This window comes from Bubalus bubalis, chromosome 11 (assembly GCF_019923935.1).
Source record: "Bubalus bubalis isolate 160015118507 breed Murrah chromosome 11, NDDB_SH_1, whole genome shotgun sequence".
Taxonomy (NCBI): Eukaryota; Metazoa; Chordata; class Mammalia; order Artiodactyla; family Bovidae; genus Bubalus; species Bubalus bubalis.
In genome coordinates this window covers 43,175,386-43,192,383 of record NC_059167.1, presented here as the reverse complement: position 1 = coordinate 43,192,383, position 16,998 = coordinate 43,175,386, and the positions used below count along the sequence as shown (strand labels likewise).

The following is a 16,998-nucleotide window of genomic DNA, read 5'->3' as shown; positions in this document are numbered from 1 at the left end:
AACACTTGGATAAAATCATTAATAAGGAACAATTTTCACAAACCTCAGAGAAGTGTTTAATTCATACAACAGTAATTATATTATCACTCTGCATTAAATATGAAATAGAGCATATTTTCTACAAAGGCAAAAATGACTAAATTAAAAAAGATTTATTCATTATATTAAAAATAAAAAGTTTTAAAGATATTTTGGAAGGTGTTATTAGAGAAATTAAAAGCATTGAAATAATTGTAAGGCTTAAAGGTAATTTTAGAAAGGATATGGTTTTGCTTTATGCTTAATTGTCTGGGGATTTTAAAATGAAAAGTGCTTGTAGGAAGGTCTAAAATAAGAGATGGAAGGGGTTACATGGATATTTTCTCTTTAGTTACCTTTGTATTGCACAAATATATATTAAGTTCATCCTGTGTACTGGCTATCTGTTAGTGCTAATCCCTCAAAGCAATCTAGCAAACCAAGAAGGAGAAAGGAAGAAAATGTTGGCCAGTGGCCAGTACTCCTAATAACTTCCTGAGAGATTAAATTTCTTCTTCTAGCCTGCATTCTCATTGGCACCTGTCAGGGTGGAGAGTCCCTTTTGCCATCCTGCTTAAAGAACTGTTCTTCCTTTTACCTGCTCGAGGGACTCTGAGCTCATGAAAACAGAATATGTTAACTTAGTCTCCAGAGAGTTTTCAAGCCCTAACAAGTTGACTTAGAACTTTCTGATGAACCTTAAAACCCATTGGCCAGACGGGGCCATCAGATCGAGGTGTCATTGTCACTGAATCCATCCACCCTTTCCCGTGTCCACATTTTGTATCTGTTGTGAAATTTTGTTGGAACAAAAATAGCTCCTCATGGATAAAAACCTACTTTTGTCCATGTTTTTCTCACAGAAAGTCTTTTCCTCAAAAAAAAAAAAAAATCCTTTTTGTGCATCTTCTTTTAGAGTCAGGGTGCTTCCTCTTGCCCTTCTCCTCCCAGAGATTTGCAAATTTCCTTCTCCTTTCTCATGCTATTCAGTTTGCCTGCAACACTCTTCCTATTGCTAACCAAACACTTCTCATTCTTTGAGGTTCTTCCTAGGCTGGAGGTGGGGTTACATAGGAGAATAGGAACCAGCCAGAGAGAGAGTGGCCAAGAAAGCCACAAAGTTCCCAGTTTGGGAGAATCTAAAACTGTCTTGAACTTGGAGTTGGGGTCTAGGAAGAGAGAGTTGCTAAAAGGGAAATGCCTTTAGTATCAGGAAGCTCTTACTTCATTCCTCATAGAAACTGAGAAATTCATTCTTTCATTTAGGAGACATTTATTGAGCACTGCTGCATGCCAGTCATGCATTTAATACGGAAGATACAACTATGATCCGGACAGATCAGTTCTCTGCCCCACTGGAGTTTGTAGACTAAGGGAAAAACAGCTAATGTGATAGGCAAATAAATTCTAGAATTATAGAGGCTCTGAGATGGTAAGTTCTTGATTCTATGGGAGAACATAGGAAGTGGTCTTATCTCTGATTTGGGGGGCCAGGGGAGAACTCCTATAAGTGCTGGGAGTGCAGTTTGAGTTGATATTGAAAAGATAGGTACAAATCAGTCAGGTGTAAGGATTGACCATGGGTATTAGATTATGACTGACCGAGGAAAGAACATGCATCATGGCCCTCAAATGGAAAAAGCTGAGTTGAGTATTTCTGTAGTATAGACATGAGGGGGTGTGAGGAGGAATGGGGACTGTAAGGAGAGTGATGAGAAATCAGAGTAGAAAGACTAGCAGGGTCCAGGTTGCAGAGGGGCCACGGAATCACGTGGAATTTGATCTTTTTATTTTTTTAAGGCCAATAGGAGGTGATTAAAAGGTTTTAAGTAGGTGTGTGACATAATGCTGTTTAACTTTTATCAATATCACTCTGGCTTCAGTGAGGACCCAAGTCTATGGGTGGTCAGGGCTGGAACAGGGAAACCTATTAATGAAGGAATGCAGGGGAAAGCAGTAACTGGTCAGCCAGCCTGTCCTGGAGGTGTCTGCTGCCTAGGGCTGGGGAACAGTGAGGGGAGGGGAGGATTGTTTTAGGCAGCCTTGTAGCAGTTCGTAGAAGGCATTGGAAGAGGAACAGAAGAGTTATTGATGGGTCATATTGGAGGACCTCTCTTGGCTTCTCACAGCACCCAGCAGTAGTAACCCCATCTTCATGTTGGATTCATCAATATTAGTGACTTGTTCCTGGAAAAGCAGTGGGTCTTAGAAAGTGTTGATGGCCCTACATGTCAGGGACACCTTGTGGTGGGCATTATTCCCTCAGCACTGCTGAGGCTATGGCTTTTCCTGGCTGTAGTGGATAGGAACTTATAAATCTAGGTGCACAACAGGGAGAAATGCTGATGGTTCAGGCTTTTTAGATTCTAGAAATTGATAGTGGAGAAATAGGTGTTGATGAAATTCCTCTGCATCCTCCTTTCTTGTAACTGCTAAGCCATACGCATTGCTCTTCCTCTTTTCTGGTCTCTAGTTGAGTGACCAGCTTCTTCTTTCGTGGGTGTTTAATGCATCCTGCCACACCACATCTTTGAGCACGAACAAACAAGTCATTTCTCTTGCTAACCTAGGGAATATGAATTCAGAAGCTCTCCTTACTGTCATGTGTTTGCAGAGGTGTCTGAGTTCATGTCTATGGTCTACGGGGTTGACGTTGTTTACCCTTTATTGATTCGTTCTAGATCTTTAATGGAGTTTGCCATATGAAAAAATTGAGACCACATGTAGGGGAAAAAACGAAACATAATATTATTCTGCCCCCTATTTATTTCTAAATAATTTTATTCTTCCAGTTTTATTGAGAAGTAGTGGACATATAGTGCTGTGTAAGTTTAAGGTGTATAGCATGACTGGACCTACATCATGAAATGATTACCACAATAAGTTTAATGAACACCCATAATTTCATATAGATAAATTATTTTTGTTGTGATGAGAACTCAGGATTTACCCTCTTAACGACTTTTGTACGTAACATGCACTACTGTTATATTGATCATGGTTGTGTTTTACATGCCTAGTACTTATCTTCTGACTGGAAGTTTGTATGTTTTAATCACCTTCATCCAATTCCCCCTCTTCCCACCCCTTGTCTCTGGTAATAACAAATCTGATCTCTTTTTCTATGAGTTTGTTATTTGTTTTTTGAGGTATAATTAACCTATAACACTATATTAGTTCCTGGTGCACAACACAATGATTCAATATTTCTATACAAAGTGATCACCATGGTAAGTCTCGTTACCATCTATCACCATGCAGAGATATTATATTCTTATGTACTGTGTGCCCCACACAGTACATCTCATTCTCATGGTTCATTTGTTTAGTCACTGCAAGTTTATACTTCTTAATCTCCCTATTTCACTCATTCTCCTTCCCCCTGTCTCCCCATCCCTGCAAACACCTGTTTGTTCTCTGTGTATGTGTTTCTGTTTTGTTTTATTTATCCATTTGTTTTGTTTTTTAGATTCCATGTATAAGTGAAACCATACAGTATTTGTCTTTCTGTTCTTTCACTTAGCATAATACCCTCTAGGTCCATCTATGTAATCAAAATTGACAAGATTTCATTTTTTTTTTTATGGCTTTACAGTATTTAATTGTTTATATACACCACACCTGTATCCATTCATCTATCAGTGGTTACGTAGGTTGCTTCCATATCTTGGCTATTTGCTTCCATATCTTGGCTATTGTAAATACTACTGTGACGAACATGGGGGTGCTTAATGTCCTTTTGAGTTAGTATTTTTATTTGGAAAAATATCCAAAAGTGAAAAAATACCCCAAAGTGAGATTGCTGGATCTTATGGTAGTTCTAATTTTACTTTTTTGAGGAATCTCCATATTGTTTTCCATAGTGCAAGTGCATAAGAAAACTCTTTTCTCTGCATCCTTGCCAACACTTTCTATGTGTCATCATTTTGATAATAGCCATCTGACATGTGTGAAGTGGTATTGCATTGTAGTTTTTAAAAAATTTAGTTGATTTGTAATGTAATTTTTATGGTATAGCAAAGTCCAGTTTTATATATATACACATATACACTTTCTTTCTTATATTCTTTTCTGTTATGGTTTATCACAGAATATTGAGTATAGTTCTCTATATGCCTGCCAATGCAGGAGACATAAGAAATGTGGGTTTGATCCCTGAGTTGGGAAGATCCCCTGGAGGAGGGCATGGCAACTCACTCTAGTATTCTTGCCTGGAGAATCCCGTGGACAGAGGAGCCTGGCAGGCTACAGTCCATGGAGTCACAGAGAGTCGGACATGACAAGTGGCTTAGCCGGCACACATACTGTAGGATCTTGTTTATCTATTGTGTATATAATAGCTTGCTCTGCTGACTTCAAATTCCCAATCCATCTCTCATCAACTCCCTTCCCCACTGGCAACCACAAGCTTGATTTTTATATCTGTGAGTCTGTTTCTTAGCTAAGTTCATTTGTATCATATTTTAGATTCCACATATACATGGTATTATGTTATTTGTCTTTCTCTTTCTAATTTAGTTAGTATGATACTCTCTGGATCCATCCATGTTGTGGCAAATGACATTCTTTTTTATGACTGAGTAGTATTCCATTGTATGTATATATGTGTGTGTATACACACACACACACACACACACACACACACACAGTGCATCTTCTTTATCCATTCGTTTTTCAGTGAACATTTAGGTAATTTCCTTATGTCTTGGCTATTGTCAATGTTGCTGCAATGAACATTGGGGTGCATCTCATTGTAGTTTTGTTTTGTATTACTCTGCTGATTAGTGATGTTGAGCATCATTCTTATGTATCCATTTGCCATCCATATGTATTTTTTGGAAAAATGTCTCTTTGGGTCTTCTGATCATTTTTTAATGGGGTTAGGTTTTTTTTTTTTGATATTCAGTTGTACGAGTTCTTTGTATATTTTGGATGTTAACTCCTTATCAGATATATCATTTGCAAATATCTTCACAAATACAGTAGGTGGCCTTTCTGTTTTGTTGACAGTTTCCTTCACTGTGCAAGTATTTTAGTTTGATATAGTCCCATTTTTCTTATGTTTTCCTTGCTTACTTCATACATATACTTTTATATATTATGTAGCACATATACATTGGAGAAGGCAATGGCAACCCACTCCAGTGTTCTTGCCTGGAAAATCCCAGGGATGGCGGAGCCTGGTGGGCTGCCGTCTATGGGGTCACACAGAGTCGGACACAACTAAAGTGACTTAGCAGCAGCAGCACATATACACACACACACATATATGTACACCACACACACATACTTTTTCAGATTCTTTCCCCTTATAGGTAGGTTATTACATAATATTGAGTATAGTTCCTTGTGCTATACAGTAGGTTCTTGTTGGCTACCTGTTTTATACAGAGTGTGTATATCTTGGAGAAGGAAATGGCACTCCACTCCAATATTCTTGCCTGGAGAATCCCATGGACTGAGGAGCCTGGTCCATGGGGTCGCAGAGAGTCGGACACAACTGAGCATGTGTGTCTGTTAACCCCACCTCCTAATATATCCGTTTCACTACCCTCTCTCCCATTTGGCAATCATAAGTTTGTTTGCTTTCTTTGTGAGTCTCTTTCTTTTTGGAAATAAGATCATTTGTGTCTTTTAAAATTTTAGATTCTATGTGGAAATAATGTTTGTATGATTTTTGTCTTTGGCTTACTTAGTACGTGGTACTCTTTAGGTACATCCATGTTGCTGCATATGGGCATTATTTCATTCTTTCTTATGGCTGAGTAATATTCCATACACACACACATGCACATCACATCTTTATTCATTCATCTGTCAATGGACATTTGGTTTGCTTTCATGTCTTGACTATTGTAAATAGTGCTGCAGTGAACATTGGGGTGCATGTATCTTTTTGAATTATGCCCAGGAGTTGGATTGCAGGATCATAGCGTAGCTCTATTTTTAGCTCTTAGATGAACCTCTAGATTGTTCTCCATAGTGGAGAGGGTTCGTATTTCTCCATACCCTCTCTAGCATTTATTTTTTATAGACTTTTTGATGATGGTTATTTTGACTAGTGTGAGGTGATACCTCATTGTAATTTTCATTGGCATTTCTCTTATAGTTAGCAATGTTGAGCAGCTTTTCATTTGCCTTTTTGGTCATATGTATGTCTTCTTTGGAGAAATGTCAATCTAGATCTTTTGCTTATTGGGTTTTTGTTTTTGTGATATTGAGCTGCATGAACTGTTTGTATATTTTGGAGCTTGACCCTTTGTTGGTCACATCATTTGCAAATATTTTCTCCCATTCTGTAGGTTGTCTTTTCACATTGTTGATGGTTTCCTTTGCTGGGCGAAAACTTTTATTTTAAGTTTAATTAGGTTTGACTTGTTTATTTTTGTTTTTATTTCCATTACTCTAGGAGAGGGGATCCAAAAAGATATTTCTGTGATTTATGTCAGAGAGTGTTCTGCCTATATTTTCCTCTAGGAGTTCTAGACTCTGGTCTTACATTTAGGTCTTTAATCCATTTTGAGTTTATTTTTGGTATGGTGTTAGGGAATGTTCTAATTTCATTCTTTTATATGTAGGTGTTCAGTTTTACCAGCACCACTTGTTGAAGAGAATGCTTTTTCCCCATTGTATTCTTGCCTCCTTTGCCATAGATTAATTGACCATAGATGAGTAGGTTTATTTCTGGGCTTTCTATCCTTTTCATGGATCTACAGTTCCATTTTTGCACCAGAACCATACTGTTTTAATGATTATAGGTTTGTACAACAGGCTGGAGTCAGGGAGCCTGATTCCTCCTGCTGTTTTTCTTTCTCAAGACTGTTTTTGCTATTTGAGGTCTTTAGTGTTTCCATACAAATTAAAAACTTTTTTCTAGTTCTGTGAAAAATGCCATTGGTAATTTGATAGGGGTTGAATTAAATGTGTAGGTTGCCTTGGATAGTATTGCTGTTTTGACAGTATTGATTCTTCTAAACCAAGAACATGTTATATCTTTAGATCTATTTGTGTCTTCTTTGATTTCTTTCATCAGCATCTAATAGTTTTTGGAGTACAGATATTTTGCCTCCTCAGCTAGGTTTATTTCCAAGTATTTTATACTTTTTGATGTAGTGGTAAATAGGATTGTTTTCTTAATTTTTCTTTCTGTTTTTTCAATATTAGTGTATAGGAGTGAAGCTGATTTCTGTGTTTTAATTTTTTATCCTGAAACTACCAAATTCATTGAGTTCTAGTAGCTTTCTAGTAACATCTTTAGGATTTTCTATGTATAGTGTCACATCATCTGCAAACAGTGACAGTTTTACTTCTTTTTTTCCAATTTGGATTTGTTTTATTTCTTCTCAAGTTGTTGTGGCTAGAACTTTCAAAACTATATTGTATAAAAGTGATGAAGACTAGACGTCTTTGCCTTATTCCTGATCTTAGAGGAAATGCTTTCAGTTTTTCACCATTGAGTATCATATCAGCTGTGAATTTGTCATATATGGCCTTTATTATGTTGAGGTAGTTTCCCTATGCCCATTTTATGGAAGATTTTCTTTTCATTTTATAGAAGGTTTTTTTTTTTTTTTTTAAATCACAAATGGGTGTTTAATTTTGTTGAAAACTTTTTATGCATCTATTTAAATCATATGATTTTTATTCTTCAACTTGTTAATGTGGTGTATCACACACTGATTTTGCAGATATTAAAAATCCTACTTTATCATGGTATATGCTTCTTCTAATGCATTGTTGGATTTGGTTTGTTAGTACTGAGGATTCTTATGTCTGTGTTGATCATTGATATTGACCTGTAATTTTCTCTTTTTTGTGATATTTTGTTTGGTTTCAGTATCAGGGTGATCGGGGCCCCATAGAATGAGTTTGGGATTGTTCCTTCTGCAATTTTTGAAATAGTTTCAGAAGGATAGGTGTTAGCTAATCTGTAAGTGTATAATAGAAATCTCCTGTGAAATCATCTGGTCCTGCCTTTTGTTGGGGAGTTTTTTTAAATTACAGGTTCAATTTCAGTACATATGATTGGTCTGTTCATAATTTGTTTCTTCCTGACTCAATCTTAGTTGATTGTACCTTTCTAAGAATTTGTCCATGTCTTCTAGGTTGTCCATTTCACTGGTGTATAGTTATTCATAGTAGTCTCTGATATTTTGAATTTATGTGCTGGCAGTTGTAATTTCTCCTTTTTCAAAATTTCTGATTTTATTGATTTGAACCCTCTCCTTTTTTTTTTTCCTTGATGAGTCTGTGTAAAGGTTTATCAATTATTTATCTTTTCAAAGAACAATCTTTAGTTTCACTAATCTTTTCTATTGTTTTCTTTGTCTCTATATAATTTATTTTCAATCTGATCTTTATGATTTCTTTCCTTCCACTAACTTTGGGTTTTGTTTGTTCTTTCTCTAGTTGCTTTAGTGTAAGGTTAGGTTGTTATTTGTAATTTTTCTCGTTCCTGAGCTAAGCTTGTATCACTATTAACTTCCCTCTTAGAACTACTTTAGCTATGTCCCACAGGTTTTGGATTATGGTATTTTCATTTTTATGTTTCTAGGTATGTTTTAATTTCCTCTTTGATTTCTTCAGTGGTCTGCTGGTTGTTTGTAGCATATTGTTTAGCCTCTATGTGTTTGTGGTTTTTGCTGTTTTTTCTTGTAATTTACTTCTAGTCCCAAAGCACTGTGGTTGGAAAAGATACTGGGTATGACTTCAGTTTTCTTAAATTTACCAAGACTTCCTTTGTTGTCCAGCATGTGATCTATTCTGGAGAATGTTCCATATGCACTTGAAAAGAAGATATATTTTTCTGATTTTGGATGGAATGCTCTATAAATGTCAATTAAATCTATCTGTTCTAATGTGTCATTTAAAGCCTGTGTTTCTTTATTGATTTTCTGTCTGGATGATGTTTCTATTGATTTAAGTGGAATGCTAAAGTCCTCCACCAAGGTACTATTGTCAATTTTCCTTTTATGTCTGTTAACATTTGCTGAATATATTGAGGTGCTCCTGTGTTGGGTGCATATATAATTGTTATATCTTCTTCTATTGATCCCTTGACTATTATGTAATATCCTTTTTTGTGTCTTGTAACAGTCTTTATTTTAATGTCTGTTTTGTCTGATAGGAGTACTGCTACTCTAGCTTTGCTTTCCTTTGATTTCTATTTGCATAGAATACAGTTTTCTATCCCCTCACTTTGAGTCTGTATGTGTCTCTAGATCTGAAGTGGGTCTCTTACAGACAACATATATATGGATCTTGTTTTTGTATTAATTCAGCCAGCCTATGTCTTTTGGTTGGAGCGTTTAATCTATTTACATTTGAGATAATTATTGATATATATGTTCTTATTGCCATTTTAAAGTTGTTTGATTTTGTAGGACTTTTTAAATTCCTTTTCTCTTTTGTTTACTTCTCTTGTGATTTGATAACTATCTTTAGTGTTGTGTTTGGATTCTTTTTCTTTTCTGTGTGTTTATCTCTTATAGATTTTTTGTTTATGGTTACCATGAGGTATTGGTATAGCAGTCTATATGTATACATGATTGTTTTAAGTTGCTGATTTCTTAATTTAAAATGCATTTCAAGTATCCTGCATTTGTACTTTCCTCTTCTCACAATTACTGTTTTGACATCATATTTGTGTGTAGATGATTTTCTACTTTTACTATATGTTTACATTTATTAGTGAGCTTTACCATTTTGTAATTTTTTTGTTTCTAATTGTGGCCTTTTTTTTTACGCTTAAAGAATTGCTTTAGCATTTGTGGTAACACTTGTTTGATGGTGCTGAATTCTTTTAGTTTTTGTTTGTCTATAAAGCTTTTGATTTCTCCATTAATTCTGAATGAGAGTCATGCTGAGCAAAGTATTCTTGGTTTTAGGTTTTTCCCTTTCTTTGCTTTCAATATATCAAGGCACTCCCTTCTGGCTTGTACAGTTTCTGCTAAAAAATCAAGTGATAGTCTTATGGGGATTCCCTTGTTTATTATTTGTTGCTTTTCCTTTCTTGCTTTTAATATTTTCTCTGTCCTTAGTTTTTGTCAGTTTGATTACTATCTGTCTAGGCATGTTCCTCCTTCATTTAATTCTATATGGGACCATCTGCACTTCCTGGACTTGGGTGACTCTGGAAGGAATCACACTTGGCACTTAAATAAAAGGCAGGTGTTGGAGCATCACCTTTGTAATATTCAAATTTACAGGGTTTTGGATATATTAGAAAATTTGGTTCCATTTTAATCCCAAATTGAATTTCATACTTGTTCTTACTTTAAGTTCCATATATCTGCTATAATACAAATAGGTAATTTTTATATAGAATTGTCTCTCTTAAAACTTTTCATTGAAATAGAATTGATTTACAATGGTGTGTTTGTTTCAGGTGTACAACAAATTGACTTGGGTCTCTCTCTCTCTATGTACATATATGTGTGTGTGTATATATATGCATGTATATACATATATATGTATATACATATACATATATACACACATATATACACATCTGTATATATATGTATATACACACACATATATATGTATATATATATACACACATACATATATACATTCTTTTTTTTTAATTTTATTTTATTTTTAAACTTTACAATATTGTATTAGTTCTGCCAAATATCGAAATGAATCCACCACAGGTATACCTGTGTTCCCCATCCTGAACCCTCCTCCCTCCTCCCTCCCCATACCCTCACTCTGGGTCGTCCCAGTGCACCAGCCCCAAGCATCCAGTATCGTGCATCAAACCTGGACTGACGACTCGTTTCGTACATGATATTATACATGTTTCAATGCCATTCTCCCAAATCTCCCCATCCTCTCCCTCTCCCACAGAGTCCATAAGACTGATCTATACATCAGTGTCTCTTTTGCTGTCTCCATTATAGATTATTATAAGACATTGTACATAGTTCCATGTACTATACAGCAGATCTTTGTTGGTTATATATTTTATATATAGTAGTGTGTATATTTTGATTGCAAACTCCAAATTTATCCCTTCCGCCAATTTGGTAACCATAAGTTTGTTTTCTGTGTCTGTCTGGTTAGATTTAAGTCTCATAAATGGAGTCTGTTATTTGTTCTCTTAATGACTTCCTAGTCATCTAGATTTGACTAGTAAGAAAGTTGAATGATGGGAATTTTTGGTTAACGAGTGTTTCTCAAATACTAATGTTTTGTACATATCTCGTTTTCTTATATAGGCCAGCTGTGAGGCCTGGTGAAAAATAATCAAGTGCAATAATGTTCTGCAGTAAGAAGAAATCACTTGGTAAGTATTGAGTTCTTCAGGAGATACAAAGCAAATATGATTTTTTTTAGCATTCATTTCAATTTCAAGGAGGTATGATTTATAAACAAAAACCACATAGATCTTGAGTGTTCTGCTTGAGCTTTGACAATTTTATGTATATTTGTAATTATCGAAAAGCAAGAAACAATATTTCTATCACTCCAGAAAGTTCCTTGTGCCCCTTTTTTTCATTTTCCCTGCATTGTACACAACCACCTTCTGATTTCTACTTGGTTGATTTACCTATTTTTGAAATTAATATAAATGAAACCATGCAGCATGTATTCTTGTGTCTTCTTTCACTAAGTATAAGGTTTTTGACATATTTCCATGTGGTTGCATGTATCAATATTTTGCTCTTCAGTTTTTCCTTGTAAAGTAGTATTCCATTGTATGATTACACCAACACTTAAGACCAAGATCCTATGGTTAGAAATAATTTAGGTTCACTATGGCAAGAAATATTTGGTTTCTGGTTGAGTAATTTGTCTAACAAAACAGTTTTAATAGTATTCTAGTGTTAAGAAATACATTATTGTGACCTGAGAGTATTAATCTTGTCTTAAACCTTGTTAGTCAGTGACGTTATTGTGTAGTTTTTCCTTCAGTGGAAGTGTATTTGGTTTATTACTACTGTTTTATTTCAGACTTGTTAGAGAGGAAAGGCTGGATTAGAGTATATCTAATATTCTCCTTCTAATCCTATGTGTGACAGTTGGTTAACCTACTTTGATAGGCAGTTATTTCTTGGTGCAGTCTGTTCCCTTTTTGGACACATTCATTGCAATGTTTAGTCTCATAATGAGCTGAAATCTGTCTCAGTGTAGTTTGCACCTGTAGGTCATTAGTTATGCCCTCTGGGGTAATAGTTTCATATTTCCAGAGCTTATTTAAGAGTCTAGAATTATTGTCGTCATTTTTTCTTTTACAAATAGTGATTTATTTATACCTAGTCACTGGTATTACCTTAATAATGTAAACATTAGATTAACCGGTTTTGACAAGGACAAGTTTCCAACAGAATCTACTGTTGTGAGGTTTTGATAAGTTCAGTTTCACTTTTTAAAAATACTTTCTATGTATATATGAATGCATATGTATAAAATAAGTAATTTTTTATAAATAAAATTAAGAAAATAGAAGTAACTGTAATTGGACAATCCAGAGATAACTGCTCCAGTCTGCCACATTGTCCAATTTAGAGGGCTCCAATCAGTGACCTCTATTAATACGTTAATGTATATTTATCAACATATCCCCAGATGGAACTATGGTGTGCATTATTTTGAAACTGGCTCTTAAATATTAATCTTGTAATCACAGATACCTTTTCTACCTTAAACTTTTCTCTATAGCATAATATTTTTTTATATTTTCCTCTAACTTTTAATTTTGAAAATGTTGGAACTTACAAAAAATTGGAAGAATGATAAACACCCAAATATCTTTCACCTAAATTCTACAGTTGTTACCATTTTGCCACATTTACCTCCTCTTTTTCCTCTCCCTTCCGCCAGCACGCACCGAAACACATGCATACGCATAAACTTTTTTGTTTTTGAAGATATGACTCTTATCCCCAGATGCCTCACACAGATCTCCTAAGAACAAGGGCGCCCATCGTACCGCAGTGCTGTCACCACATCCAAGAAGCGAAACATTTATGAATCAGTAACATACATTCCTTTTTTCAGTTTCCCCCGTTGTCCCCATATCTCATGTCTCAGAGCTTGTTCTTATTTTTGGTATGATATCTAATTATAATGTTCACACATTGTGTTTGGCTTTAAACTCCTTTATTTTCTTTTAGATTTAGAATAGTTTGTCATCATATTGATTTTTGGCAAAAGTCCATTCCAAAAGTCATTCCACTCAGTCGTTTGGATTGAACATCTTGGGTGCAAATACTCTGAAATAATATTTAAATGGGAAACTAATAAATTAGTTACTTGAACCACTCTTGATGGGGAACACAACTTGCTGATCTTCCTCATATAGAATTTCATTTTACAGACTGTCATAGCTATTTGTAATGAGCTATTAAGTAGCCCATTTGTAAATAGCTTTGTAATGAGGTGAAATGTTGCCACATAGGTGGGTCTATATTCACTGTGGTGCTAATTGGCACAGAAAGCTGAGGCTAGTTTCTTCCTCTTGGACTTGTTACAATGACCACATGACTTGAGACACTGACCTTGGTGTCACCATCATTTGCATCATCATGATTGGGAATGTGACATCTTTAGATTATATCAATTCTTATAGATCTATTTATAGACTGCAGATCTTTGTTGTTTAGTTGCTAAGTCATGTCCGACTCTCTGTGACCCCATGGACTGCAGCACGCCAGGCTTCCCTATCCTCCACTCTCTCCTGGAGTTTGCTCAAGTTCATGTCCATTGAATCAGTGATGCTATCTAACCATCTCATCCTCTGCCGCCCTCTTCTCCTTGGCCTTCTTTCCCAGCACCAGGGTCTTGTCCAATGAGACGGCTCCTCATATCAGGTGGCTGAAGTACTGGAGCATCAGCTTTGGCATCAGTTGATGCTGGAGACCTTATTCAATCTACAGTATTCATTTACTTACCATTTTGCCACATTTGCTTCCTCTCCTTCCTCTCCTCTCCTTCTTCTCCTCTCTCTTCCACTCCTCTATTCACGCAGTCAACAAATATTTTTGAGCACCTATGATATGCTAGGTAGTACCAACTTTACTTCACATAACTTTTTTTATGATTTAATAAAAAAACATATCTTTATACAATTAAGTTTACAGTAGCAGTGATAACTTAATAACAATTTACCAAACATCACTACCAGTATGTTTTCCAGAGGAGCACAGACTACAGAACTTCTAGTCAGCCTGCTGTTGTCAGGGAGAGAATCAGGCAGAAGTGATATCTTACTTCACTGAGTTATTTAAGATCTACATTTAAGAAATGTGCACTTATATTTATATAAACTTTCACAACATCATCAAGAAGCTTGGAACATTGATGATGTATGTGAGAATATAACAAGCCAACCATTAAGTGTTGTGGGAACCCAAGAATTTTCTCCCAGATATATGCTTTACTATTTATTATCTCCATATTCACATAAATCTCACAGTCTTCAGCATGTGGAAAATTCTAGCTAACTGACTCAAATATTTAAAACACACTTACAATCTATTCTTTTTGTTTGTTTGTTATTTGTAATTCATCCTTTTGGTGTAAGCTTGAAGGGGAAATCCAAAGATGACCACTTTAAAGCATATATGTGCTTCATATTTTACATATGAACAACAAAGAATGTTGCTCATGTGTAAAATACCTAATTCAGATTTTAGGTTGTTAGCTAATATGGTAAGCAAAAGAGGTAGATAATTGGAGGCTTTATTTAAGCTCTAAAGCTATTATTGATTCCAAAATGTGAAGGTTGTGGAGCAACATGCATTATTCCACAGGGTCCAGGGTGGGAAGATCAGACCAAGGTCACATTATGTGTTTCAAAAAATACTGAAAATTAAGTTTTACAGTTGTGAGGGTTTAAAGACAAATATAATCCAGGTTGGACTCATTATTATGTATCCATTATTATTATATTCATTTTTCTTCTAACTTTAAATGAAAATTTAAATATTTTTGTGTTCCTTAAAAGTATTGTCGGCTCCAGATGCTGCATATACTGTGCCTACAAAGGAGGTAGTGCTTTTGTTGAAGTTAAGATACCTATATATTATTTAGTAGGTACTGGGTTGTTCCTATTGCAGAGGACTGGTGACACAAAAGATGAATAAGACATTCCATTTGTTTCTTTTATTTATATACTGGTTCTCTAGTGAAACTATCCATCTTGTTATCATAGTTATTTTAAAGTCCATATCTGACAGTTTCCATATCTAGACTATCTGTGAGCCTGCTTATATTTTCTATCTCTTGGTTTTCAATAGTTGGTTATTGTGCTGTACCATACCTGCTAGTTTATTATTAAAATCTACACGTTGCATATGAAAAAGTTACAGAGGGTCTGGATGTCATTTTTCTTCAGGAGATTTACCTTTCTTCCAGCAAGCAGTAAGAGAAGGAACAGGTCATTTTGATCCAGTCACGGACTGAGACAAGTTAAGGCTGGGTTTCAGTGTTCATAAGACCTTGTTTGCTTTAGCTTTTTCTCACTCTAAGTCAATCCAAAACCTAGTATGTTACTAGGGCCCTTCTTCTCTGCCAGGCTCTGAATTCTAATTATTGTCTCATCTCTGGGCAGGTTAGAACTTATCACATGCCTCAGGGGAAAAGAACAGAGTATCAGGTTCATCTCAGTATATTTCTCTTCTCTGCTGGAACTTTTCCCTTAAAGTCCTGGCTGATTTTGTTGTTCCATGGTAGTTTCAAACAGCTTTGTATATGTCATCTTTTATCATTGTTCTCAATAAATGGGTTTTCCTGACATTTTATCCTGTTTTAGTGGGAAGCAGATTGTTTTAAAACAGTCTGTTTTATAAGATTATCAGAAAGCTACATTATATCACATTATTCTATAGTTGTTCAGTTCAGTTCAGTCGCTCAGTTGTGTCCGATTCTTTGCAACCCCATGAACCACAGCACGACAGGCCTCCCTGTCCATCACCAACTTCTGGAGTCCACTCAAACTCATGTCCATCGAGTCGGTGATGCCATCCAGCCATCTCATCCTCTGTAGTCCCCTTCTCCTCCTGCCCCCAGTCCCTCCCAGCATCAGGGTCTTTTCCAATGAGTCAACTCTTCGCATGAGGTGGCCAAAGTACTGGAGTTTCAGCTTCAGCATCAGTCCTTCCAATGAACACCCAGTACTGATCTCGTTTAGAATGGACTGGTTGGATCTCCTTGCAGTCCAAGGGACTCTCAAGAGTGTTCTCCAACACCACAGTTAAAAAGCATCAATTCTCTGGCACTCAGCTTTCTTCACAGTCCAACTCTCACATCCATACATGACCACTGGAAAAACCATAGCCTTGACTAGACAGACCTTTGTTGGCAAAGTAATGTCTCTGCTTTTGAATATGCTATCTAGGTTGGTCATAACTTTCCTTCCAAGGAGTAAGCGTCTTTTAATTTCATGGCTGCAGTCCCAATCTGCTGTGATTTTGGAGCCCAAAAAAATAAAGTCTGACACTGTTTCCACTGTTTCCCCATCTATTTGCCATGAAGTGATGGGACCAGAAGCCATGATCTTCGTTTTATGAATGTTGAGCTTTAAGCCACTTTTTTCACTCTCCTCTTTCACTTTCCTCAAGAGGCTTTTTAGTTCCTCTTCACTTTCTGCCATAAGGGTGGTGGCATCTGCATATCTGAGGTTATTGATATTTCTCCCGGCAATCTTGATTCCAGCTTGTGCTTCTTCCAGTCCAGCGTTTCTCATGATGTACTCTGCATATAAGTTAAATAAGCAGGGTGACAATATACAGCCTTGATGTACTCCTTTTCCTATTTGGAACCAGTCTGTTGTTCCATGTCCAGTTCTAACTGTTGCTTCCTGACCTGCATACAGGTTTCTCAAGAGGCAGATCAGGTGGTCTGGTATTCCCATCTCTTTCAGAATTTCCCACAGTTTATTGTGATCCACAGAGTCAAAGGCTTTGGCATAGTCAATAAAGCAGAAATAGATGTTTTTATGGAACTCTCTTGCTTCTTCGATGATCCAGC

At 36.0% G+C, this 16,998-nt stretch overlaps 1 protein-coding gene across 10 annotated transcripts in view; it reads left to right on the top strand.

The window, feature by feature from the left end:
* The window catches only part of ATP8B4 (ATPase phospholipid transporting 8B4 (putative)), a 337,268-nt gene that overhangs the window by 51,343 nt on the left and 268,927 nt on the right, over nucleotides 1-16,998 (top strand). For all 10 annotated transcript variants that reach the window (XM_044925001.2, XM_044925002.2, XM_044924995.2 and 7 more), the window contains exon 2: nucleotides 11,244-11,311. Coding sequence is in view for 5 of the 10 variants with exons in the window: in XM_044924995.2 (XP_044780930.1) it covers nucleotides 11,284-11,311 (28 nt within the window). In the remaining 5 variants the exon portion in view is untranslated. The remainder of the gene's footprint in view (nucleotides 1-11,243; nucleotides 11,312-16,998) is intronic.